At 46.3% G+C, this 26999-nt stretch overlaps 1 protein-coding gene across 7 annotated transcripts in view; it reads right to left on the minus strand.

Moving 5' to 3' along the window:
- Window positions 1-26999, minus strand: part of CHD7 (chromodomain helicase DNA binding protein 7) — a 190754-nt gene that overhangs the window by 120180 nt on the left and 43575 nt on the right. For 5 of the 7 annotated variants that reach the window (XM_070382360.1, XM_070382359.1, XM_070382355.1 and 2 more), the window contains exon 2: window positions 6218-8061. The exons of 1 other annotated variant lie outside the window; for it this stretch is intronic. In XM_070382360.1, coding sequence (XP_070238461.1) covers window positions 6218-7885 — 1668 coding nt within the window. In that variant the 5' untranslated portion in view covers window positions 7886-8061. Of the gene's footprint in view, window positions 1-6217; window positions 8062-20251; window positions 20329-26999 lie in introns of those variants that run through there. One more of the 7 variants, XM_070382357.1, reaches the window with a different exon arrangement.

Consider the following 26999-nt stretch of genomic DNA (forward strand, 5'->3'; position numbering starts at 1 on the left):
CTGCGTTTTCCCACCCTCCACTCAACTCAGTTGATGCTTCACAGCTCAGCAGACACAGCACCTGCCCAGAACACCCTCCCAGGCCCCTAGCTCGCCTCCTAAGACTGGGTGCCAAGCTGCCCCCCAGCACACAAGCTCACCACCGCAGCGTGCCTTCCAGAGGCAGCCCGCACCCCCCTCCACCCAACAAGCCCTTTTCCTCTTCCCCAGGGAGCAGCATGGGGAGCCTGGGCGTCTGTGAACTGCTCCAAGGAACCAAGGGAAGGGATCCAACAGTTCTGACCACACACAACCCTAGAATGAACGCTTGGCGTCATCCCCCAATTCCACAGCAAGCAATTCTAATGCCTGCCTGATGACAAAGGGTCACTTTTGAGTCCCTACCGTGCGTCTGACACCAGGTTAGATTCTAATGGATGCTACCACTCCTCTCCCTGTGCCTCTAACCAAGAGGGTGGGTCACCCCTCATTCTGGAGAGAAGGCAAGGGGCCCTGAGGTGGAGTCCCCTGGGGTCGTGGGGTCAGGAATCAGTTGGTAGTTCTCCTACCAAGAAACTGTAGACTCCAAGGTCTACACTCCCGCCTCCACACGGCTGGTTCTCAGAGCGGGGCTCCAGGAGCTCGGGGTGTTTTTTTAGGTGACACTGAGATGTCACCAAGCCTCTCACACTTGTTCTCTCCGAATGCACATGGACTTGGCCAGAGGCTCATGACTTGCCTGCAGACTGCACGAGGAAACAGCTGTTAGAACGCAACATCTCAGAAAAGGTAAAACAATGCCACTGAGGTTTTGTTCTCTTGGAACACAGCTGCTTCTCAGTTACAGATGTGATGAACATTAACACATAATGGTTTACTATTTTTACTCGTTTTACAAAGAAGTAACAAATATTTCAAACTGTCCTCGCTTTGAATTTCCAAAACAACAAATATTAACACATAAAACTCACGTAAAGAATCTTGAGAGTCAACTATATACGGCTGAGTCCCTTTGCTGCTGCTCACCTCAAACTATCACAACATTGTTAATTGGCTATATCCCAGTATAAAATGTTCTTGGTGTTAAAAACAATAAAAATAGAAAGAATCCTAGAGTCACCAACAATTTTAAGGAGCGTAAAAGGGACTGAGATGCAGAGAAAGACAAATCCTATATGATTTCACTTACATGTGAAATCTAAAAAAGCCAAACCAATGAACAAACACAACAAAACAGGAACAGAGTCACAGACACAGAGAACGCACAGGTGTCTGCTGGAATGAAGGGGGTGGAGGGGAAGAGAAATAGGTGAGGGTGACTGAGAGGGACAAACTCCCAGTTACAAAACAAATGAGCCACAGCTGTGAAACGTACAGTGTGGCGGATACAGCCCACGATTACCTAACATCTTTGCGTGGTGACATATTGTAACCGGACTTACTGTGGTGATCAGTTTGAAATGCACAGATATTTCAAAGCACCGTGTCGTGTAACAGAAACTAACACTACAGTGCTATAGGTCAATTACACTTGAAATACAAACAAAAATTCATAGAAAAAGAGATGAGATTTGTGGTTACCAGAGGCAGGGGCTAGAGGAGAAGGAATTGGAGGAAGGTGGTGAAAGGTACAAGCTTCCAGTTATAAGATAAATAAGTACCAGGGGTACAGTGTACAACATAATAAACATAATGAACACTGCTGTATATCATACGTAAAAGGTGATACGAGGGGAGAGCCTAAGAGGCCTCATCACAAGAAAAAAAATTTTTTTCTGTTTCTTTAATTTTGGACTTAGATGATGGGTGCTCACAAAATTTATTCTGACAATCACTTCATAACATATGTAAATCAAATCATTATACCATACTCCTTGTACACTTTATACAGGGCTGTAAGTCAACTATATCTCAACAAAACTGGAAGAAAAAAATTAAAATATAAATAAACTATTTAACGATTGATAGGAAGGAAGGAAGGAGGGAGTGTGGTCTGAGATGAAGAGGGAAACTACTGTCCTAAGCAGCTGTTGAAAAGAAAGAGAAGCTAGGTTTTCTCTTTCCCTCTAAGTTGTATCATCAAATCATCAAGCTAGTCTGGAGCTAACATTAAAGACTGCGTCCACACAATGAACATATGGCCCGATGAACTATGGTGTCTGTTCTAATATTCTCCTTTGCTGACTCTTCATTATAAAGTGACTTATCTTCAAAGATACTTAAACATGTGATAGAATTTTTAAAATATCTGTTCACTACCCATGAAACATCCAAAAAGCATAACTTCTATTAAAATGTAAAAAAAAAAAAAAAAAAAAACACTCAAGATAAAAAAGTCAATAATCCTATCTGAATGTGCTAATTCAGCAAATTACATCAATATTTCAACTTAATTTGGTAATTTCCCTGCTACACAGCACAGTTTTGAACGGCCATTGTGTCATATACGAAGTGTAAAATAATTTTAGTAGTTCTAAAGCAAAACATAATCAGACAGATGATTTGCTTGAAACGTGTGAGTCAGTCCCGGGGAGAGAGAGGTGTTGAGGTTACTGAACGATCCACTCCATTAAACTCACCACACCCAGAAACACGGGCTAAAAGGGGGGTGATATTTGCACAAGTCAAATTTAATGTTTCATAACTAAGGCCATATTTCATAACATGTAACCTGTTCCTTAAAAACAAAAGTGACTTTTTACTGTATTTAGTACACGTGAAATGACACGAATTACAAAGTAAGGTTCTCACTGCAGCAGATCAGAAAGTAGAACCTAGAAGAAAATTGACATGTACAGGTTTCCCTGATATATCGCTCAGATGGTAAAGAAGCCGCCTGCAATGCAGATGACCTGGGTTCAATCCCTGGGCTGGGAAGATTCCCTGGAGGAGGGCACGGCCACTCACTCCAGTGTTCTTGCCTGGAGAATCCCATGGACAGACGAGCCTGGAGGGCTAGTCCATGGAGTCACAAAGAGTCGGACACAACTGAGCAACTAAGCACAACAAGCATGCCCCATAAGCTAGAGATCACACTCTCACGATATGAGTATATTACCCTACTTGACCTCAAGGCCCTTTGAGATGGGCACTTTTTCCTCTCTTACTGATGATGAATCTGAGGTTCAGAGAGGGTAAGAAATTATCTCAGGTCACCAAGCAAATAAGGAGAGCTGTAATTCAAACACTCTTCTGATTTCAAAGTCCACGGTCATCTTGAGACTTTACGCCAGTATGATTTTCAGAACTGAGTGCTTCAAAAGCTGAAGAGGTTCTGTAAAGTTGAGGAGAAAGAAAGAAGCAAATACCATGCAAAAATGTTCAAAAAGGCAACTAAACTTAGATAATAAAAATACCTCAAATCTACTTGTTTAATATACCTCATAAACAGTTCCAGGTTAGTCTACGATGCTGTGCTCGAGAGGATGGAGCTGGAGATAAAGAGAAATGCATTTGGTGGCCACGGTTATCTACCAGGGCACAGACCCCAGGCACTAGGAGACTCAGAGCCCACATACTCATCTATGTCCTCTGAACCTCTGTTAAAACATCTGAGCTCTTAAAATGAGGGAAAGCTGGAGGAGATCAGCAGTTTCCACCCAGGGATGGGATTACTGTGCTTGTCCTCCAGGGAGGAGAGAAGATGCTGGGACCAGGAGGTGTCTAAGGGCCACTGCTCTCAGAAGATCCCATGTTCTGTAAGAAACTTTGGGGGAACAAGAAAGGACTACTCCCTGGAAACTAAGTCAAGCTCCTTTCTGCCCTAGGAGCCACCCAGGTGGGCCAAGGCCCCAGCAGCTGGTGGACAGCCCTCCTGCCCTCCCTCCATGCTGTCCACGGTCTCCGGAGCCCGTTGCCATCACTGCAGGTGAGGCTCCAGGATGGGAAGTGGCTCTCTCTGGGGGAGCACAGGTCAGGTAGCTGAGACCCTTGTGGCCCCCCAACCTCAGGACCCGTCCTGAGAATCCCCAAGTGCATCGGGCCTGTAAGCACAGCTTCCCCAAACCCCCACTGTGTCCTAAGGTCCCCCAGAGACTTCCTGATCTTCACTTCCCTAGTCCCACCAAGGCAGAAGCGTCTGAGTCTCTGATCTAAATGCCTCTCCACCCACAATGCCCCCTAAAAGGCTCTGTTTCCAGACCCCACCCTTTTACATGCATGTAGCTTCATTCTCTCCCATTCCCATTCCCCAATCCCTGGTCACACTGTCCTCACAAGGCCTGGGCTCCAGACTCACAGCTCATTTCCAGGTTCCCCCACCAGCCCAGGCACTGTCTAGTCCATTATCACTGGTGAAGTCCAAATTCTTTAAGCATAATATAGACCTCTATGCCCAGGCCCTGCCGGCAGCAAACTCAACAACCCATGCCCCCTCTGATGTACTTGCAATGCATCCTCAGTTCACACCCCTGGCTAAGTCCTAACCAGGTTCCAAGCACCCTCACCAACAGGCACTGCCTCTCTCTGGACACCTGTCACATAACCATGCATGGTCTTTCCCTCTGATTTATACTTTCACATATCAGTCATGGTTTCCCAAATTGATTACAAGTTCATTAGGAACGAGCATTGTGCCTTACAGCTCTAAAACCACATTGTGCCATCTACGCTCAGGGCTGCAATCACAGTGGAAGATCAATACATATTTCTGAACAGTACTCCAAATACTCTGTACGTACAGACATTAATTTATTTTTCCTAGACCCAGGGCACAAACACCAACACTGATAATGGAAAGATGTCTTTGGGAATACTAGAGCTTAAAACCTAAATCTGTCTGCTTATAAATTCTGTAAGATGAAATCCCAGCTGATAAAAAGGAAGACCTCTGCATTCAGTGCTAGGTATCCCAATCTGTTAAGAGACTGAACACTTTCTGTGGATTGTCGTTTCCTATGATTTTCTTCAGGGTGCAAGTTAAGTTCACACTAACATTCAACAACTGGTTCAGAAGACCACATGTTGTAAGGAAAATAACAATAAAATAAAATTTAATGTTTATTAAAAATATGATTTTTAATTTTTAATTAAATCATCACCAACTCAATGAACATGAGTCTGGGTAAACTCTGGGAGTTGGTGATGGACAGGGAGGCCTGGCCTGCTGCAGTCCATGGGGTTACAAAGAGTCTGACATGACTGAGCAACTGAACTGAAAATATGATTGATAAAAATTATTTTAAAATAATGATTTCCTAAGAGGTGGGAGGCACTACCACAAATACATGAAACATTGCTGGAAACCAAGGCTCAGTGTATTTTTAAATCGGAGAGAGGGGTAGAGAGAACAGCATAGAAAAATAAAGAGAAGGGAAAAACACTTGGGTCCAATATCCACCTCCCTGCTGGCAATGACAACAGAGCTCCTTGCAAGCAGGACCTGGGTTTGGCTTTTCTATGCACTCTTAGCTCCAGCACAAGTCCTCGGGCAGGGGAATTCAATATTTTTTATTTTTTTGAAAAAGTGGATAAATGCACAAGCAACTAAGTGAGAGAGTAAGTTAAGGAACTAATAGAAGGATGGTGACTGCAGCCATGAAATCAGAAAACGATTACTTCTTGGTAGGAAAGCGATAACAAACCTAGACAATATGTTGAAAAGCAGACACATTACTCTGCTGACAAAGGTCCGTATAGTCAAGGCTATGGTCTTCCCAGTGGTCACATACAGTTGTGATAGCTGGACCAGTAAAGAAGGCAGAACGCCAAAGAATTAATGCCTTCAAACTGGTGTTGGAGAAGACTCCTGAAAGTCCCTTGGACCATAAGATCAAACCAGTCAATCTTAAGGGAAATCAACTCTGAATATTCACTGGAAGGACTGATGCTGAAGCTGATGTTCCAATATTTTGGTCACCTGACGCAGACAGACAACTCATTGGAGAAGTCCCTTATGTTGGGAAAGATTGAGGGCAGAAAGTGAAGAGTGTGTCAGAGAATGAGACGTCTGGATGGCATCATTGATGCAATGAACATGAACTTGGGCAAACTCCAGGAGATGGTGTAGGGAAGCCTGACGTGCGACAGTCCATGGGGTCACAAAGAGTCGGATACGTCTGGGCTACGTACGTTCAGTCGGACACGACTGAACAACAAATAGTAGAGGGAAAAAAAAAGATTCCGGAGCAGGTTTCAAGAAAACAAAGGACCTGGAGTGAAGCAGCGTTCCCCCAAGTTAATGAGAAACCTCGCGAGAGCAGTGCATCACCGCGAGGCTGCAGGCCCCGCCCCCTCTTACCTGAGGCACAGGCACTTTCTGCGGGGTGCTCTGGGGCGAGGGGTGGAGCTGCGCCCAAGGCTGGTGGTGCGGGTGCGGGGGTGAAGACTGGTGGTGCAGGCCCGGGTGGGGCTGCAGCGGAGGGCAGCTGGGCAGCTGCTGGAAGGCCGGCTGCGGCCCGGGGTGCTGCTGGCCGGGGAGCAGGCGGTCCTGGACGGCCTGCGGGTCGGCGAGAGTCACACCGGGGCAGCCGTTGGGCCTCAGGTGAGGGGCCGGGGACATCCCCAGGAATGGGCGCGCCGGCGGCAGGCTCCGCGGGCCCAAGCTCCTCGGTCCGAGCCCCAGGGCGCCGCCGGGCGGCTGGTGAGCTGGCTGCGGGTGCGGCATGCTCGGGTAGCCGCCCACGTCCATGGGGGCGCTGCCGGGCCGCACCTGCGGGGGAGGCGTACCCGCCGCGCTGCTGCTCATCGCTTTCAGGGGTGACATGGGAGGCGGGGAGGCGTACGATCCCTGAGGCTGCGAAGGGTGCATAGTTTGCGCGTTCATTTGGTTCAGTGAGCCGCTGGGGTGGACGGGCTGCTGGTGCAGGAGTCCTGGGGCGCTGCCGGGCGGGAATCCCACCGCGCTGGGGTACCTCGGGACGGACTGGTTCAGGGGAGCGCTATTGGTAAGGCCTAGGTTCTGGTTCATCCCTGTACTGTTAACTAATCCCTGATTTAGGTTGCTGTAAGGATAGCGGGAGTACTGCCCTGAGTTGTTTATAGTGGGTGAGGGGACTGTCTGGCTCCGAGAACTAAAGGTGAGGGTCTGCGGCCTCACGGCCCCTTGCGGAGCAGGGTTGGGGGAGAACCGGGGGCTGTGGGCCACCGAGTCCCCGTGGAGAGCGGTGGGAGGGTGGTGGTGGAAGGGCTGCACCGCGTGGCGCAGGCTCGGGGCCACCCCGGGGCTCTGTGGGGGGCCGTGCGACAGGTGGCCCGGCCCGGGGCCAGCGATGAAAGGGTTTCCCTGACTCAGGCCCTCTTGGCCCGGGGGAAACTGGCCCATCCTCGGCTGTGGCTGGCCATGCTGCGGCATGGAGAAGTCCCCCCGGGCCAGGTAACCGCCTAGCTGCTGCAGGTGTGGGGGGTGGCCCTGCCCGGGGGGTCCCGATGGGGCCGGCTGGGGCTGCGGAGGAGGCGGCGGCGGCGGCGGCTGGTAGGGGGCTCGGATCTGCTCGGGCACCTGCACGGCCCGGGGGCCCCACATGGAGCCGCCGTCCACAAAGGACTGGCCCCCGTGCCTCTCGTTCTGCAGGCCCGGGTAGACGCCCATCTGGCCGCCGCCGCCGCCGCCCCCGCCGCCTCCATGAGGGACCTGGGGGACAGGAGGGGTGTGGTACTGCGAGTGAGGAGACGCCAGTCCGTTCCCGGGGGCATTGCTCAGCATTCTGTTGGGCTGGTCCATCAGGTGCATCTTCTGCGGCTCGTACTGGTTATAGTGATCGAAGTGGGTCAGCTTGCTTTGATTCTGGTTGGTGGAGGGATGGTGGAGGGAAGGCTGCAGGGAGGCGAAGCCTTGGTCTATAGGCATCTGCTGACCCATGGGGTTCACGGGGTTTTCAGGGTAACCACATTCGCCCAGGCCTTCCAGGCCCTCATTGAAAATATTCCCGTCCTCGCCAAAAAGACTCATCATTCCTGGATCCGCCATCTTCTCCCAGCACACGGCTGGCTCCTCCAGACCAGAGCGCGGGAGCTCGTCTGTGCTTCACTTCACTGAGGGCTTGTCCTCAGAGCCTATAATCCTGACTAATCTTCTTCATGTCACTCCATATTTCTTTAATTCTCTTGGACCCTGCAGTGTCAGGCAAAGTCTGGATCGAGGTCCTGGAAGGGATCGGGAGGTAGTGGGGAGGAAGGAAGAAAACAAAGAATTAGGGACAAATGATTAAAACAAAAACAAAAACCTGCCAGCATTTTACACGTTTGAATTTGGTCTCCACCAACAATACTAATCTAGCCCCCTCACTGAGCCATATTTTATAAATCTAGTTCACTTTAAGAGAAACTCATTAGCTTCTACCAAAAGCATTGTTATGATCGGTTACTTAGAAAGCAAGCAAAACACTAACCTTAACCTTAAATTAATCCATTCACTACACTTCCTCGCGTTCCATTCTTGGATGGAACAGAACAAAAGAACACAACATGAAGCAGCAGCAGCTGCCACAGCAGGCCAGCAGATGCATGACTATCGCCAAGCAGCCCATCTGCTGCACTAAAGCCCTGGAAATGCTCCGGTTACCAACAGCCCGCCCTTAACCTTATTCCCCTGAGCGGTGTAATCAGATGAGCAGCCGCTGCACCGAGGGCTGTGAAAAGCTCAACTTAGTTAAATTGACTAGAGGATTATACAAATACCAAAATCAGTCATTTCGTACAAATTGGATATTTACGGCCCACATACAACCAACAAGGAAATGGCAACAGGGGTGTCGAAGGAGACAGCAGCGGCAAAAATACTGGAAGGCCCACTTGCAAGTGGTGTGACCACTCATCACTTCCTTAAATCTGATGGCAGGAACAGACGAGGCCAGAGAGACCCTGGAAGGAAGACTTTCATTCTCCAGCATCCTCCACTCACCCCCACCAGAGGAAGACCTATCAGAGGTTCATCGCTCACCCACCAGCCCTGGGCTCTAGGAATGGGCCACTGTGTGACTGCTTGGACAAACTCTAGTTGGATGGACAGTTTCTAGATAATAACCGTTCTCCTTGGTAGAGACAGAAAACCTTTACCCAAACCGTTCAAAACTGAAACTTTTAACAGAATAAAGTTCAAAATGTCCCTGCAGCCCTCTCCCTCGCCCTGACCTCTTCTGGGACCAGGCAGGCCAGAGCAGGTGAGGGAACAGGGAGCAGGCCCACCCATCTGCATCCCAGGTTTACAGCACGTGATGGATACCAAGTAACACTCTGCTTTATGCAAACACTTCCTAAGGATTCTGTATCAGATGAAAATAACCAATTTAAACAATGTTTCCACAATCAAAACAGGAAAGTTTTTTTTTTCAATGCTAATTAAATCAACAGGCCTAATAAAGAACTAATTCACATAGGAAAAATGTCCAAAATCTTAAACATCTTTGGAATTTAACTCATTTTTTCCCCTCTTTCATAAGCACACGAAGCATTGTGTGATACTGCCCAACTTGAAAAAACAGTATCTTCTTGAAGAATTTCAAAAAGGATGTTATAAACAGGCCCGGCCATAAATCCTACTGACACCCGTCCACATAAGCATGGGAAAGGGGCCGGCTGGAGGGCTGGCCAGCACCTCCAGCACCGTTGAGAACTCACCCCAAGACAGATCGAAATTCAGATTCCACCCGTCCTATTCTAACACACCCCCAACAAGGGGGCGATCTTTGCCTACAGAAAATGTAAACAGCATTCCTGCTTGCTGTCAGAGCTATAGACAGAACACCTGAGAGGGTCTCCGGGTCGGCTGTGCTCAGGTGACAGCTGTCAGCTGAAGCCAAAGGTCTCTTCACTTGGCCGCTAACTGCCGTGAATTTTCTGATCTACTTTCTCCAAAAACAGGGGTCAGACGGGTGGAAATAAGGTGAGCGTGAAAGCCATTTTATTTACAGACACGCTGCTTCACTACACAGCTGCTTTAAAATTCAAACTCAGGAGCAGTCGAAATCTCCAGTGCCAAATGAAACAAATATTTATAAATTGAATTTACTCCTAAAAAGCCTACGCAGTCAGTCTTCATTTATTCAAGGCTCATTCTGGCTTTCAAGGAAATAAATACAGGGATGGACTTGATAATAGCTTAAACCAGCCGTGCAGACTAACCACTTACCAAAATAACCTTTCAAATTAGCTTAAGGAAGGTAGCATCTAAGTTGCATGTCCTGGATGGCCTTATTTTATAGGATAATGGCTTCATCCTCCCAGGCCCTCCACGTGTCACAGGAGGGCTATATGGGGTTCTCAGCCAGCCTCTAGGGAAAAACAGTCCCGAGGAGTGGATGACCTGGGACACCACACTCGAAGCACTGCTGGCCTGGAGAGGCAGCCGGGAGCTGGCATTCACTTTAGAAGGCTAAGGAGAAAGGGAAAGAGAACTTGCCTCCAGGCCAGGGAAGCGACAAAACAGAACACACACTGCGAGTAATCCTAGCCAACACTTGGGTCTCCGGTTCCCTGAGCCTCCCACCCAGGGGCCACCTCCCAGCAGTAGGGAAAACGGCAGTTACGGGACACAGTGAATGTGCCACCTACCAGAGCTGCGGCCCCAGGAAGGTGAAGTCCAGGCAGGGGAGCCCAAACACTAGGCTCCAGTCTGCCGCTGGTAACCACTCGCGCTTGCTGGGGCAGCCACCACCCAGCCTGCCCCTTTCCTGACCTCGAGACTCACTCTGCTGGCGACTATGCGAGGAATCCATCTGGTAGCTGGACTTCATATTTCTGATCTGAGCTAATCTAATTAATTTATTTTGGTCTTTTTTTTTTTTTTTTAATTTGATCAAGACCATTTGAATGCCCACTTTTCCCAAGTCACAGCTGCAACACTTAATTTTGTTCCTATCAAAGATATTCATATAAGCTTCCTTTCCGGAGGGCTGGCCCTTGTCTCCATTCACAGTCAAGTTTTCTGTGTCTACACCGGCACTGTCCAACGAAGCCACATAGGTGATTTTGAATTTTATAGTACTCACATTTAAAAAGTAGCCCCCAAAAGAGTGAAATTAATTTTAATAATTTTTATTTATCCCAACATATGCAAAATATGATCACTTCAACATGTAACTGATATGAATGAGAGGGTTTATATTTTCAGTACTGAGTCCTTGAAACCCAATATGTACTTCACACATACAGTATATCTTAATTCCTACTAGAGCCACATTTCAAGTCAGAAAGGTACATGTGGGAGCAATAGCTACCCTATAAGATGGCACAGGTATAGATTATTAAAAATAAGAAACAGAAATACAAGTTATCAGTGTTATCAAATAATTCTCATCATTATCACTTCGGAAGTAAATTTTCAAGTTGTATTTACATTTCATTTGGCTTTAAGTAAATATCAAGCTAAATCTCAAATCGCGTTTATGTATTCGAAACAGATTTACTGAGTCCCTACTGTGATCCAGGCAACTCATCACAATTGCCAGAGATGTATCAGTGAATAAAAACAAAGTTCCAGGACTTCCTTGGTGGTCCAGTGGCTAAGACTCCGTTCCGTGCTCCCAGTGCTGGGGGCTAGGGTTCGATGCCTGGTCAGGAGAACTGGATACCACATGCTGCAACTAACAGTTTGCCCACTGCAACTAAAAGACCTTGCACACTGCAACTAAGACCTGAAGCTGTCAAATAATAATAATAATTTTTTTTTAAAGTTCCCTTTTGTCCTCTTGGAGGTTACATTCATCTGTAGTTTAAAAGTTTATTTAAAACTTTTTAAATAAAAATTAAGATTCATGGGTTATGGTATAAAATTTAGGATACCATTTTACAAAATATTTCTTGGTAATTCATGATGACAAGTGCTTTAACTGTCTGATAGTTATTTACATTTTAGTACAGACACCTATAATGACACAATTACGTCCTTCTGCTCAGCACTCTACTTGCAAGTATTTCTGAGTTCAGAAGGCATCTGGAGGTGTGTTTGGAGTAAAGAGAGGCACAAGGAGACAGCCCTGCTGAGGGCGTCACAGACACCGGACCAGAGGCTCGCTGTGCAGCCAGCAATGAAAAGTTAGAGCTGGCCAGTGCTTTGCAGACCTCCTAATCCAAGCCCCTCTTCATTTTACAGATGAAGAACACTTCTATGGACTGAGAAGAGTAAACCTCTGATACAAAATATTTTAATGACAAACAGTTCCCAAAGACCAAAGAGAAATGTACAGATGAAATGTCAACTCGCCAGTGAGGGCAAAAGATTAAAGGTCTTAGACAGGGTCCTATTTATTCAGAGATTGGTCACTAAAATAACTGCTGAAACCACTAAACAGAAGAGAGTTTCCTCTCAAGAAAATTTTCACTTATACTCTCTGTTACGTTTAGGAAGCAAGCCCATACTAGCACTGTATTGAGGCTATTGGTTAATATTTTGGGGAGTAAGTAGGATGCAAACTAGCAACTCCAAAAAGCAAGTAAACAGCACCCAGAAAAGAGGGGTGGGCAAAAGCAGGGAGTAAGACACACCAGAATGAAAGAAACAAGCTGTCTGAAAATACACATTAATATTTTGAAGGGAATCTCTGACTTTCCAAAGCTTACATAAGCAACAATTTACTGCCATGCTCTGGTTCAAGGAGGATGGCGTCTGTGTCGTCAGGTGTTAATTTGGTGTCTCAGTGACCTGGAAAGCCAGACAGGAGAGAGGTGAACACAGAACACCTTTCATTTCCCCGGACAAAATACTCACTGCAGCTCAACCACTCTGTATCCGGCTGTGGCAGTCAAATGCCATCCGGGTGCCACCCACTTTTTCATAAAAATCCAACCCATGGGGCAAGTGTGAAGTCAGAGGCAGCTGCCCTGTAGAGGCCAGCGACCACCTTAGTGTAATGTGGCTTGATTCGCTTCCTTCTCTCTGCATTTCTCTCCCCCACCTCTCAGGAGCCTGGGGTTTGCAACATAACTTGATTGCTGTTCTCAGGACTCGGGCAAGCATGTGCCAGCATTTCCAAGGGAGTGTGGAGCAGCAGGAAAAAAGGCACCTCCCCACCCTCAGCACAGCCAGGGAGATACCTCAGACCACCAAGGCCACAGATCACACCAGAGGAGGGAAGGACCCCCGGCCAACAGCAGGGATGCACAGAAGAGAAAAGGCTCCAAATGGCTGGGCTGCTCCTCACAGAGAATCCTTCCAGCTCCATCACCAGGTCTGTGGATGGTGATCCCTGCACCCCACTATGGGCCCCCAACAACCACCAGGGAAAGCAGGGGCCTGCCCAGGCCGCCACTCGATGTGGGAGGAGGCACTGAGCCCACACACAGAGACCCAGAGGGAGCGGCAGGAAGACCTCTAAGTGACCAGCATCAGCTCCCCGCCAGTCAGCTCCAGGTTTGCCTCCTGGCTGGACCAAAGGATACCGTTCCTGGAGCCCCCACCCCCGTGGCAAGACCACATTTTCTCCCTTATTCGTGTGTCCAGGCCATGACTGTGCTGAGCCACACGGCAGCTACTGGCCACATGTTGCTATTTAAATGAATAAAAACTAAAGAAAATTCTAAATTCAGCTACTCGGTTGCACAAGCTGCCTTTCAAGTGCTCAACAGGCCGGCGTGGCTGGTGGCTGCAGTACACACGTGGAACGTTTATATCAGGGCAAAAAATTCTATGGGCGGCAATGCTACAGAGTTTTCTTCCTAGAGGTAATGTTCTTAGACGAAGACCATATTAAATAGTAGCAAATCTCTTTGATGAAAAAATATTTTCTACTGCTCAGAGATTAGTGTTCTTTCAAAGGTCCATACCTATCCCTTGTGATGAAATTCATAGTATTCTTTCCATATATCATATTCTATGCTAATTAACTCTTTTAACTATACAATTTACCCTTTCTGTAATATATACCAACATATATTTCTATTTCTTAATAACTCGGCTACACAAAATTCATACACTTAGGAATAATTAATTTCAAAGCCCTTTTCACTTATAGCTGTGCTTACATAAAGTATTTGCAAGCTTAATTTTAACAACCAAAAATCTAAGCCACTCCCTTTCTTTGTGTATTATGTATTGTGTATTATTTCATGAACTATTGTAAGAAAAAGATGCAGAAAGAATGAAAAAGGATGTGAAGTCTATGTTAGTCCAAGAACCACATGAAAAATAAAACCAAAACCAGGAAATAAGAGCTGTGTTTAGATCCATTTATATCACTAGGTAGCCTCCAACACTGCTGATAATAGCTGAAGAGACACATTTTTCGTTGTGTGGCTCAGCTCCCTCCACCCACCTCTTCCACCCCGCCAGATGATGGAAATCCACCCTCGATCCTTCCCAGCATTCATTCATTTAAAAAATATCTAATGAGGACCTACTTTGAATAAACATTTAATAGACACTGGGTAACAGAGTTGAATGAGCAGACGTGGCCCCTGTTCCAGGTAGCCTGCTGTTCTAATAAAAGCCCCGTGGACACCCTGCCCATCCATCCCCATCCAGCCTGGGGATGCTCCTCTCAAACACCGGACAGTCTACTGCCTCCTCCGGTTCACTGTCTCTGATGTAATCAGGCATGGTGGTTTGGTGAAGGATAAAACCTTAAAGGCTGAGGGTTCTCTGGAGTCAGGTCTCAATACGCTCACATGCCTGACTGAAGGATCTTCGAGGCCACGCCATGAGTCCTCTCTCGCCCCGGTTAAAATCCTTAAAGCAGTTCCCCAGCTCCCGGGATGGAACCCAAAGGCTCCAGCAGATTGCATGGCACTCTGTGATCAGACCCCATTGGCCTCCCCGTCCTCTGCTCCCCAGTTCCCTTCCCTTCGCCCCTGAAACCTTCACCAGCACCCAGGCCGGGTCCCTCAAAGCACTGCCAGTGCTGTGTTTTACTTTACTGGCCACCTCCTCACACCTGCCTCACCTCCACACCTGCCTCCTCACCCACCGGCTGTGACCGCCTACCTGGGAAGTGTCCTGCCCTTCAGCCCTCCCTAGAACTCCCACCACACTGGGGCAGGAGCTACAAAAGCACCAAACACACCTTGCTCTGGTTTCTCTACCTGCCTCTCTCCCTGCAGACTGCAGCCTTGCCATTGAAGCAGGGTGCTGAGACATGTGGAATCCTGAGCCCACTCTGACCTCCTGCCCCAGGGTCTGCATGTTATTAAGTGATTTCTGCACTTGTGGAAGTTTGGTAAGTCCGGCTCACAGACCCTGAGTGCCTCTTGAGCTACAGCTGTGATTCTCCTCAATTAACATAAGAAGGAACCACAAACAGGTTGTTGTTGTTTAGTCACTAAGTCATGTCTGACTCTTTGGCTACCCCGTGGACTGTAGCCAGGCTCCTCTGTCCATGGGATTCTCCAGGCAAGAATATTGGACTGGGTTGCCACTTCCTTCTCCAGAGGATCTTCCAGACTGTGCTGATGGAATCTGCATCTCCTGCATTGGCAGGTGGATTCTTTACCACTGAGCCACCTGGGAAGCCCTCAACAACAGGTAACAGGTCTCAAAGAATTACCACGCAAGTAAAACAAAGACATGCCGTCTTACATTTAAGGGAAGCATGTCCTGGCATTCATGACACACCAAGAAGCAAGACTGACCTCACCCAAAGGACTAGGAACAACCCTTAGTGACAAGTCTTAATCTGTAAGGGTTTACAAACAGTGGACACCCAAAAGTGGTTTAATTTTCAAGATATATCCATCCACCTGGTTGACAATCATTTTTGCAAGACAAAGAAAAAGTGCAGTTAACATTAATATCTAATGCTATGTTACATAACACACTATTTCACAGGTTTCTTGCAGAAATACTTCAGTTATTTCTACATAACTTTGAGGAGTCTGGACATTCTGAGCTGCCTTTCAGATAAAGGTAGGTTTTTTTCTATGTAAGAGTCCTGGGGCTAATAAATTTTCTTTCAAGGCAAGTAATTAAATAGCACTCATCTCACAGTTTATACTAAGTGCCCGGTCTCAGCACTTTTTTTTTTCTTTTCTAAATTGGTCAAAAGATGCACAGTATCCTATACGTAAGCTGCCCACTAAAGCACAAGAATCAGTGTCCTTTAGAGAGCAACCTTTACTACCTGTGATTCAACATTGAAACATCACCCCCTGAAATTAATCCCTTCCAAGACTAAGGCCACTGAGAAGACAGCTGAGCTGCTTGTCTCGCTGCAGACACTAGAACACATTCAGCGTGATCTTCCCACATACAGCTCAGAGTGCCCCGAGACAGAGCAGTTCACATTCCAGTAACACTTCAGATAAGCAGCATTATATGCAGACAAGGGGTGAGGACAGTGCTCAAACACAGAGCTGCACACTCCATGTCCACACAGGCAGACATCCATGTGAAAGAAGTATGTCGATCCATCCCTTATCTTTTTAATGCTACCTTAATTGTATTGTAGATAAAGGGGAAAACAAGAGAAGAGAAACCAGGTCCAGAAATAAGAAAATGGAAGTTCTGTGTGTGATTTATTTGGGATGGGGAAAAGGTCAACTTCAGAAACGTACTTCAACCCATTTGGCAAGGATGTGCGTGGGGCAGACTAGGGAAAGAGTAACACAAATTTTATGAAATGTGGTGACCGCTTACTGTGCCTTGCTGAATACTGTAAAAGAACCTGGGATAGTTTAGACAAAATCTGACTGGTGTATAAAGGTAATGATGCCATGTGCTTATTAAATTATTAACCCACTTTAAAAAAAATGGCATTTGAAAATGTATCTCCCCACTCACTCTAGACCTATTTCAAGCTACTGACTTGGCACGCACAGGTGTGCACACACAGACACACACATCTGGGTGGGGCCAAGCCTACAAGGAGTGAGAATAGGAGAGAAGGAAGGAAGGAAGGGGCTCCCGGGGACCACCTGATCCAGGGTTGCCCCAGTAAAGAGACCCTGAGTCACAGGAGGACGCCAAAGGCAACATGCTGAGCGGCTGGCTGAGAGGACAGTGCACGCCAACTGCTCTTGGAAGAATATTCGTGTATTCTTCCTGCAGTTGCCACTGATTAACTAACTGACCTGGCAATTCCCTGCATGCTTTTGCATTTTAAAAAGTTCTGGAAAGCTGTAAGGGGGATCCTGTTTCAGAGAGTTTAAAACTGTACCCCAGTTCAGCCTGGTTGAAAGGTAGGGAGACAGAGTGTGGTTAAACAACCTCCTCTGACACACACCTCCAACGTTCTTTTCCTTCAAGGAAAAGAAGGAAAAAAAAAAAAAAACTTCAGCAATACCGCAGCTGAAAATAATTTTTCTATTTTCCTGCGAGAACAGAGCACATGTGATGAGCAGGGAGTCTTATCCATCAACCTGAGCTCAGAGCCAGGCCGGGCTTCCTGGTGGCTCAGAGGGTAAAGAATGCAGGAGACACAAATTTGATCCCTGGGTTGGGAAGATCTCCTGGAGAAGGAAATGGCAACGCACTCCAGTATTCTTGCCTGAGAAATCCCACAGACATGGAATCTCAAAGAGTCGGACATAACTGAGCAACTAAACAACACAGCCAGGCCAACTGTCACAGGACACTAAGGGCAGAGGTCTCAGGGTAGCCTGGAGGGCGCCCTAAGGTGCCAAATTGAAACGGAGCAGCGCCATATAGTCCTTGCCCCTCAACCATGTCCTCTGCGTGCCTTTCGCCTGTGAAAAACTTTAGTCAAAGAGGAAGTTTAATCAGAAAAATGAAAAATGTGGGAACAAAAAAAAAACTGTCTAAGGACTAAATAATAATAATATAGGCATCAAGCATAGTCAAGGACCTTTAGTTCTTTCTCAAGGGCTATAGATAATATTCTGAGCCATATCCTGTGAGTTGTCTTGTAGAAATTAAAGTACCAGAAGTTAACTACATGATGACCAGACTGTACCCAGGACATGAGCTGCCACAATTCCAAGAACTGACCCCCCCCCCAAAAAATGGAAACAAGTGCATCCCAGAACTGAAAATTAACTGAACCTAAAACAACCAAGATGATGCTAGTCACACAACTCACGGCCAATCGAAGATGGTTAGAGATGACTGTACTATTTCTGCATGGACCCCCCACCCCCACCCCATTATGTCTATAAAAGCTCTCATACCCTGCTTGTCAGGGCAGGAGTAGGCCTTCGGACAATGTCCACCACCCTCCCCCCAGTTGACAGCATCTGAAATAAAGCAATCTTTCCTTTCCACCAACCTAGCCTGTTTATTGGCTTTTGAACCAGAGGCCCTCCCCATTCCCCGCTGTGCCCCGCCACACACACACACACCTCCTTTTGGTAACAATATTACAAACAAAAGAGAAATACAAAGGAATTACATAAATTCAAATTTCCATCTTGGAAATGAACAATATTAAAGGGAAACAGAACTGTTAAGGTTGAGAAGGGCTTTGGAAGAGCATTACAGAGAGTATTTGGGGAAACTACACATTGTTTCAAAAAGGTAAATCTACAGACAGAAAAATGGGACCAAACAAACTTTACTTACTCCGTGACTACAGTATTAAATTACTCTTTTAACAGATTATATGTGATGAAGGAAATGGAATTAAGGCTGGAATATACAGCAAACAGTTTGCATTCATTATTTCATAATTATTCTGACTTACATAACAAAGTTGGAAACTTTTTTCCATAAGTACACTTATGAATACAGATTCTATCAACACAATGCTACCATAAAACTATTTGCCAATCAAAACTATTATCAAAAACTATTACAATAAAATAACTATTGTTTATGGAGAAGGAAATGGCAACCCACTCCATTATTCTTGCCTGGAGAATCACATGGATGGAGGAGACGCGGGCAATACCCCATGGGGTCACAAAGAGGCAGACACAACTGAGCAACTAACACACACAACTACTGTTTAAACTATCCACTGTGTACAGCTAAATAAAGCTAATACCTCTTCTAGCCAATTAAATGTCTTCACTCATATTTGCATATAATAAAAGATGAAAGCTTTATCCATAAACTCTGCATGTGTGTATCTCCCGCACTCAGAGCAAAGGCTCAGCCCTAACTTGACCCCTCTCCTCATTACCCTGAAACCTTCTGAGCCTTTTCCCCAGTGAGCTGTGTGCCATGGGGAAAACTCACTTTCTGAAATACTTTTCATATTATTCTTAGTAAATTAATTCACACCTTATATCTGTTTACAAAAAGATTACAATATGCTCATAGCACATTCCTTTTATGGTCTGACTGTACCACCAAACTCTTCAGTGTCATTGACAGCCACCTGTAAAGATCTGCCTCACATATTTCCCCCCCCAGAAAATCAAAATCAATCAAAAGTACTAGCTTTAAGTACTTCTTACCTGAGCTTCCCTGGTGGCTCAATGGTCAAGATTATCTGCCTGCAATGCAGGAGACCCAGGTGCAATCCCTGGGTTGAGAAGATCCCCTGGGGAAAGGAATGGCTACCCACATCCAGCATTCTTGCCTGGAGAATCCCATGCACAGAGGAGCCTTGCAGGCCACAGTCCATGGGGTCGCAAAGAGTCAGACACAATTGAGTGACTACCTGAGTACTCTTTCACTTTCACACTTTCACTACCTCAGTGTGCAAGATCCCTCACAAGAGGACCTCATTCTAACTTGCAGGTAAACCTTACATTTCAGTTTGAAAGGGGATCCTATTATATAGTTATAAATTTCAAAACTGTGTCCACTTCGATCACAGATCGATAATAAGTTCACCCCAAACCAGCAAGCAGACTGTAATGGGCAAAGTGGGAAAATGAGCTACGACCAGGTGTGACGTTTGTTTCACATAATGAGGACAACTGAGATAATTTAAGGCTACCGATGACGCCTTATAACTGAATTTTGTAGATGGTTTAATCCAAGAATACAAAAACGACCAGACACCTACCCTGCTTTAAAAAGAGTCTACTGAAGCATCCACCTATCTGTACGGCTTTCATGAGCTTAACTCCTCGACATCAGTTGCTAATAAAATGATGATTCCGATGAGGAATCTGCGTGATTACGTTTCATGATGGTGTTCAGATCCATGGAGCCCACCCTGCACTGCTCAGGCTTCTGTCCCATGTCTAGGAGGCCTCCAAACACACCAAATTCTCTACTCATGCCTAGTTCTCAGAGATGGTTTGAAAATCTTCAAAATTTTTCCTATAAAATAATTCTGAAGAATAAGAAAGGTTTTAAACTATGCTACCACCGAGAATTTAGTGTCTTTAAAGATCAGCGGCTATGACAAAAAAGACGGCAGATTTTCTAAAACAGCCTTCTAGATTCTGAATGTAAATCTGAGTGCCCCATTAAATTGAAAACTGCCTACACTGTACTTTGCAGACTGCACCGCACACCTAGAAAGAGCAGAAAATGTTCTGACAGACCACATACCTCTTGCTTCTACTTCAGAACTACCCTCACAAGCCCTCGGTGCTCTGGTCTGGTCACTTGTCAAGTGCTCTGCACGTTCAGTTGCCAAGGATGCTTTGTCCTGGAACAGTGAGGACAAAGGGATTTTCTGACCACAGTAAAGGAGAAAATCTTCACCGACAATAAACTGCTTAGATCATCAATATCCAGTTAATTTTTATGGGTTGCCTATCAATTTGGTAGTTAAGTTTTTAACCTACCGGAATCATTTATCTCTTTTTTTATATTTTACCTTTTTTTGTGAAATGAATTTAAATGCTGCTACTTTACCATTAGAAGAATTCTTTCTGCTTTTCCCTATTTTTCTCTGAATAAACAGTGTCCTGCTGAGCGCCTTCACTTTCACTTTTCACTTTCATGCATTGGAGAAGGAAATGGCAACCCACTCCAGTGTTTTTGCCTGGAGAATCCCAGGGACGGGGGAGCCTGGTGGGCTGCCGTCTATGGGGTCACACAGAGTCGGAGACTACTGAAGCGACTTAGTAGCAGCAGCAGCTAAAAGGTTAACTCATGAATACAGACTGTATTTCAGTGTTTCTTTCATCATAAAACATCTAACTGTTGCCCTGTTGACTATAAATATGCCCAGCAATGCCCACAGAGGTGAGTGCCTCAAACAGGACTCTGCATTTTACATCTGTCATTTTACACCCCCAATGCCACACCAGGTGCCCCCAAAGTGTTTAAGGAATTAGCTCTTATGTGTAACATCCCAGTATATTCCTAACACCCCCTCCTCCCCACAAACTTTATAGGGAGAAGTCACCACGCAGCACTGCTTCCCAAGGTTCTGTTCACACAAGGGAGGCTAGAGGCTTGGGCTGGGGCAGGAAATGAGAGCACCTTCCGTCTCTCCACGGATGCTGTGCCATTTAAAAGGAGAACCACAAGCTACTGACAACTGTCTAGCTTTACAACTCCCCGTTTGTGTAAGGACCTGCTGCAGCCTTCAGACTGACCCTCCCAGAGCAACGTGACCTGGTGTGTTTCCCATCAACAGAGCCCAGAGGACCCACAGTTTCTTCCCCCTGCTTTAGGTGCTACCTGTGTGCTGTGCGCCCAAGAAAGGAGTGCATTAACCGCTGCTGTAGTGCTTATCGTAGGTGAAACACCTTTTCTCCAAAAGTCCAAAGTCCACACACTGCCTTCTCACCCATTTTAAGTTCCATCGATATATGCTAACAATCCACTATCAAGTACCATTAAAACCTATAATGTTACCTGGCACCCCAAAGCAAAATGTTTGAAAGAAATTATGATTATTTATTTCACCTGGCCTCTTTGGTCCGCAGCTTCTGTATAAGCAGTTCAGATGTAAATCTAGTATTTAAAAAGTAACCACGGGGACTTCCCTGGTGGTCCAGTGGCTAAGACTCTGTGCTCCCAGTGCAGGGGGCCTGGGTTTGATCCCTGGTCAGGGAATTAGAGCCCACATGCCTCAACTAAGAGTTTGCATGCCTCAAGGAAGACCCAGCACAGCCAAATAAATATTTTTTCTTTAAGTAACCCTGTGAACATGCTAAAAATAACTGGTACTGGATAAATCACTTTTCATAAAATTATTTTGCTGCATTATAATATTCTTGTGTGCTCATACAAATACTTTGGATTCTTGAGCCTGTTTTCAGTGAGTTTCTTCCAACCCCTCCAAGACTATCAGCAATTGTGCTGCTGCTGGAGAGGTGTTTTGGTGGAGATGAGCAGGAAGATCAAATACCACTCAGCTGCCCCTCCTAATGGTCCCTGTATTTCCAGTATAGGAGCCAGAAGCCCCATGTACCTGTGTAAATTTAAACTAAAATTACATAAAATTTAAAATCCAGCTCCTCTGTCACCCCAGTCACATTCAACTGCTCAGCAACCACGTGGGGAGCTACATGGAACTGGGCACAGCAAACACGGAGCTCGGGGGACTTGTCATCATGCCAGAAAAGTGACAGGAACTGAGACTGAGACCTAAAGGGCAAATGGGAGGGTGACAAGTGGAGGATCTGGCAAGAGGGAGGCAGAGAGGCCCAGAGGGTCCATGCCCGAGGCTCAGGGAAGAGAACACACACGGAGGTGTCTGCAAGTACCTCGATGTGGCTCAAGTGGAGGCCAGATTGTGAAGGGTCTTGTAATCATTCTGAGTTTGTGGAGAAGTCAGTCTAATGTTTTAAGCAATACTGTTTAGAAAGATGCACATTTTTTTAATTGAAATATAATGTATAATACTGTTAGTTTCTGTTATGCAGCAGTGATTCAGTTATATAAATGTGCGTGTGTGTGTGTGTGTGTGTGTGTGCGCGCGCGCGCGCATGCACTACTCAGTCATGTCCTACTCTTTGAGACCCCATGGACTATAGTCCACCAGGCTCCTCTGTCCATGGGATTCTCCAGGCAAGAATACTCACATGGGTAGCCATTTCCTTCTCCAGGGGATCTTCCTAATCCAGGGACTGAACCCAAGTCTCCTGCACTGCAGGCAGATTCTTTACCATCTGAGCCACCAGGGACGCTCCATACAGGAGGTACAGTTGTTGCTTATTTTACATACAGCAGTGTATGTCTATTAACTCCCAAATCCTAATCTGTCCCTCCTCCACTTCCTTTCCCCTTTGGTAACTATAAGTCTGTTTCCTTCCTGTGCCTGTGAGTCTGTTTCTACTTTATATATACATTTGTGTGTATTATTTTTTAGATTCCACATGTAAGTGATAGAATATTTGTCTTTCTCTGACATACTTCACTTAGTATGATAAACTCTAGGTCCATCCATGTTACTGCAAATGGCATTATTCCAGTTCTTTTTTACAGTTGAACAATATTCCGCTCTGTGTGTGTGTGCGCGTGCACACATCACATCTTCTTTACCCATTCAAAAAAATGTACATTTTAGAGAAAGAAAAAAAAAAACCTTACTAAAATACGGATCACATATTGGGAAGGTGGGACTAGGGCCAAGAGGACCAGTTCGAAGGCTCTTACAGGAACTGAGGTAAGAGTTGCTGCTACAGAAAAGAGGGAGATGGAGCTACCTGAGATAGGACTACCCATCAGCCAGCTGACCTGGCTTCTGCCTGGATGCTGGAGGATGAACAAGAGTCTGGGAGGACAGCTCTGACCTGGGTACCTGAGCAGACGGTAATACCGTGCACTGACATGTAGGGGACAGAAGAGAAAGAGAGTTTTGTATAGGGTGGGGGCAGGTGGAGAAAGTCCACCAGGAGCTGCGCAGTTAGCAACTCAATAAATATGAGTGCAAAGAGCACCCTAGGGAGAAAGCAGAGCCAAGGATATGACAACTCAAGTCACTGACAGACAGAAGAAAGGCAAAGTCTAGGAGCAGATGAGATTCCCCGGAAAGAATGACCAGAAACATTCTAAAGGAACCAGAGAAAAGACCCATGGCAAAATCCTGCAGAACACCAACACCAATAGAGCGGAGAGAAGAGCCAGCTAGTGAGATGGAAGCAGACACCCTGAAAAAGCTGCAAGGAGGAAGTGACGACAAAGTTCAAATGCTACAGAGAAAGAAGTGGCCACCAGACTCTATCAGTAGGAGGTTAGTCACTGTTAAGAGTGTTTCTACGAAATAGTGGAGGCAGAAGCTCAAGCACTCGGTCACAGCGATGACGGGAGGAGGGAACCAGTGCAGAGGCTCCCAGCTGTGGACTGAGAAGCTGGAGACCAAGTCAGGCAGTTGTGGAAGTGGACGGATCAAGGACGAGAATCTGTCTCCCTGGTGTGAGAAAAATGGTGCTGTGTTCCATCACAGGTCAGGTAACCCTTAGTCTCTCTGTGCCTCAGTATGGAAGAGGGATAATAAGGGTATTTATGTGATGGTGGGGGGTGCGGGGGGGGGTGTCTTAGAATTAAGTACATGAATATTTGCAAAGCACGTAGAACAGTGCCTGCTGCTCAGTAAAACACAAATGCTAACAGGAGGCGGCATGGAGAGTAAAGGGGCTGAGGAGAAGCACACGGAAGGGGAGATGCTAGGGCGAGGTCCAGAGCACCGGAGACAAGACCTGCCTCCTCTGCCAGGACAGTGAGGGGAGGGTGTGAGGCTGAGAAGTAAACGAGACAACGTGGTCTCATCCCCGTGGCCTCAACTGGCTTGAGTTCGGAGGGAGGCAGTGGTTGTGAAAAAAGAAACTGAAGAAGACACAATAAATGGGAAGCCAATCTGTGCTCATGGATCGGATGTATAGCTGAGATCCTTTGCTGTTCACCTGAAACTATCACAACATTGTTGACTGGCTAAACCCCAATATAAATAAAAAGTTAAAAAATAAAACAGATAACCAAAAGGACCTACTGTACAGCTCAGGGAACTCTGCTCAAGGTCATACGGCAGCCTGGATAGGAGGAGAGTTTTGGAGAATGGATACATGTATATGTATGGTTGAGTCCCTTCACTGTTCACCTGAAACATCACAACATAGTTAATCAGCTCTTCAGTTCAGTCCTCAGTCGCGTCTGACTCTTCGCGACCTCACGGACTGCAGCACGCCAGGCTTCCCTGTCCATCACCAACTCCCAGAGCTTGCTCAAACTCATGTCCATCGAGTCAGTGATGGCATCCAACCATCTCATCCTCTGTCACCCCTTCTCCTGTCTTCAGTATTTCCCAGCATCAGGGTCTTTTCCAATGAGTCTGTTCTTCACATCAGGTGGCCAAATTGTTGGAGCATCAGCTTCAGCATCAATCCTTCCAATGAATATTCAGAACTGATTTCTTTTAGGATTGACTGGTTTGATCTCCCTGCAGTCCAAGGGACTCTCAAGTGTCTTCTCCAACACCACAGTTCAAAAGCATCAATTCTTCAATTCAGCTATAATTGAATAGCTGATTCTATTATCAGCTACACCCCAATACAAAATAGAAAGCTCAAAAGAAAAAAAATACTGTTAAACTGTTCAGTTTGCCCAAAGCAATCTACAAATTACACAGTCCTTCTCAAAATTCCAATGGCAGTTTTCAAAGAAACAAACAACCCTAAAATCCGTATGGAACCATAGGAAACCCCAAGAATTGACAGAACCAAGGGGCAGGGTCAGAGGGCACTGTGAACCTGAGGTCTGAAGCCAGCTGTGAAATGACATCCTGTTCTCGAGCTTCCTTTTCTCATCTGTAAAGCACAGATGAGACCACCAACTCTAATTCATCAAGACTGGAGTGTATACGTAAAGCGCCTGGCACTGCATCTGGCACACAATACATTATGCACATGAGAAATTTCAGATACACAGACTATGTTGACCAGGCTGAGTGACCTTGACCCAGTTACTCAGCCTCTCTGTTCCGGTTTCTCACCTGTGGGGGCGGGGTGGAAAGGGGGCCCTCCATTCGAAGACACTAACCTACGTAGCTTTGCAATGAGACTCATGTCTGTACTTAGAGTTAGCTATGCTTAAAGTACAGCCGTCCTCTTCTGAAACTCACACTTTTAATGGGAGAAAAACAATCAAAATTTCAAGAAGCACAGATAATTGATAAAAAGCGATTACAAAGATAAATCAAACACACATATACTATGTAAATAATTCAGTGAAGCTTCAGTTCTCAATGTGAAATTGCCTGGACTCACTAGTAATCCTAAAGCAACTGCTCCCCAAAGATAAACCAGCACCAGTTTACACGGGACTGTAAATTTCTCAGAACATGCTCACTCGTCATGCCATGCAGGGGCATCACAGGCAATCCCTCAGCCTCAGCCCCCCTGGAGAAAGGCAGCGGGGGCTGCAGGGCACCAGCCGGCACCACCTCCACGAGAACAACCTCAGACAACCCCTGGATCTTTCCTAAATGTGAGGAGCCCCCGCAGCCACTGGAAGTGAATTTTCTAGAAGAAGGAAACCTTGCACTTCCTCTTCTCCACAGGACCAGAGGCGCACTCTCCAGGCTGAGCACCACCACCAGACAAAACTGCCCACACAACTGCAGCCTTCCCACTGAATTACCAACCCAAGGGCCCAGAACACAGCTTCGAGGCACCAGAGAGCTCTGATCTAAGAACCGGGCGCTGGAATATTGTATTTCCCATTCATCTGCTGAACAAACCAATACGAAGTGAACTAAACTTCTTTAAAAACCTCCTTTTCCAGTAACAAGGCACATTACCGTCAAATGTCTTCTTCAGGGATGCCATGAGGGTGACTTAGCCAATAACACATTTCATTGTACAGAAACTGTACTAAAATGCTTATTCTCCACTCGGATTCATCTCAGAGGTCTAACCTGGGATGCTTCTTTCCTCTGATGCCCTGACCACGCAGGTGGGAAGCCTCCCTCGTCAAGAAGCCATAGGAGATGAGATGTCAACTTCAAACCATCCTTGACCTCAGCTTCCACTCTTGTAACACAGAAGAGATCACAGAACATTTCTTTAGAGCATCTCCTTCCCTAATGACCCACGATGACCAGATGTTTCCCCAAGTCTAGAGTCCAGAGCAGGTCACCTCTGCTTGATGGGTCCCTGCATGGATCAACCCCTCCCAAGGAGCTGGGAGACCCCGGGCATGGCCCCCAGAGCCCCGCACAAGACTTGTCTCCAAGCTCATACTCAGTTTTCTGTGTCTAATCATCCTGGGTGGACCCCATTTCAGCACAAACTAAGTCATGTACAGATGTAAGAGTTGGACCATAAAGAAAGCTAAGCACGGAACAATTGATGCTTTCGAACTGTGGTGTTGGAGAAGACTCTTTAAGAGTCCCTTGGACTGC

This window comes from Bos mutus, chromosome 14 (genome assembly GCF_027580195.1).
Source record: "Bos mutus isolate GX-2022 chromosome 14, NWIPB_WYAK_1.1, whole genome shotgun sequence".
Lineage (NCBI taxonomy): Eukaryota > Metazoa > Chordata > Mammalia > Artiodactyla > Bovidae > Bos > Bos mutus.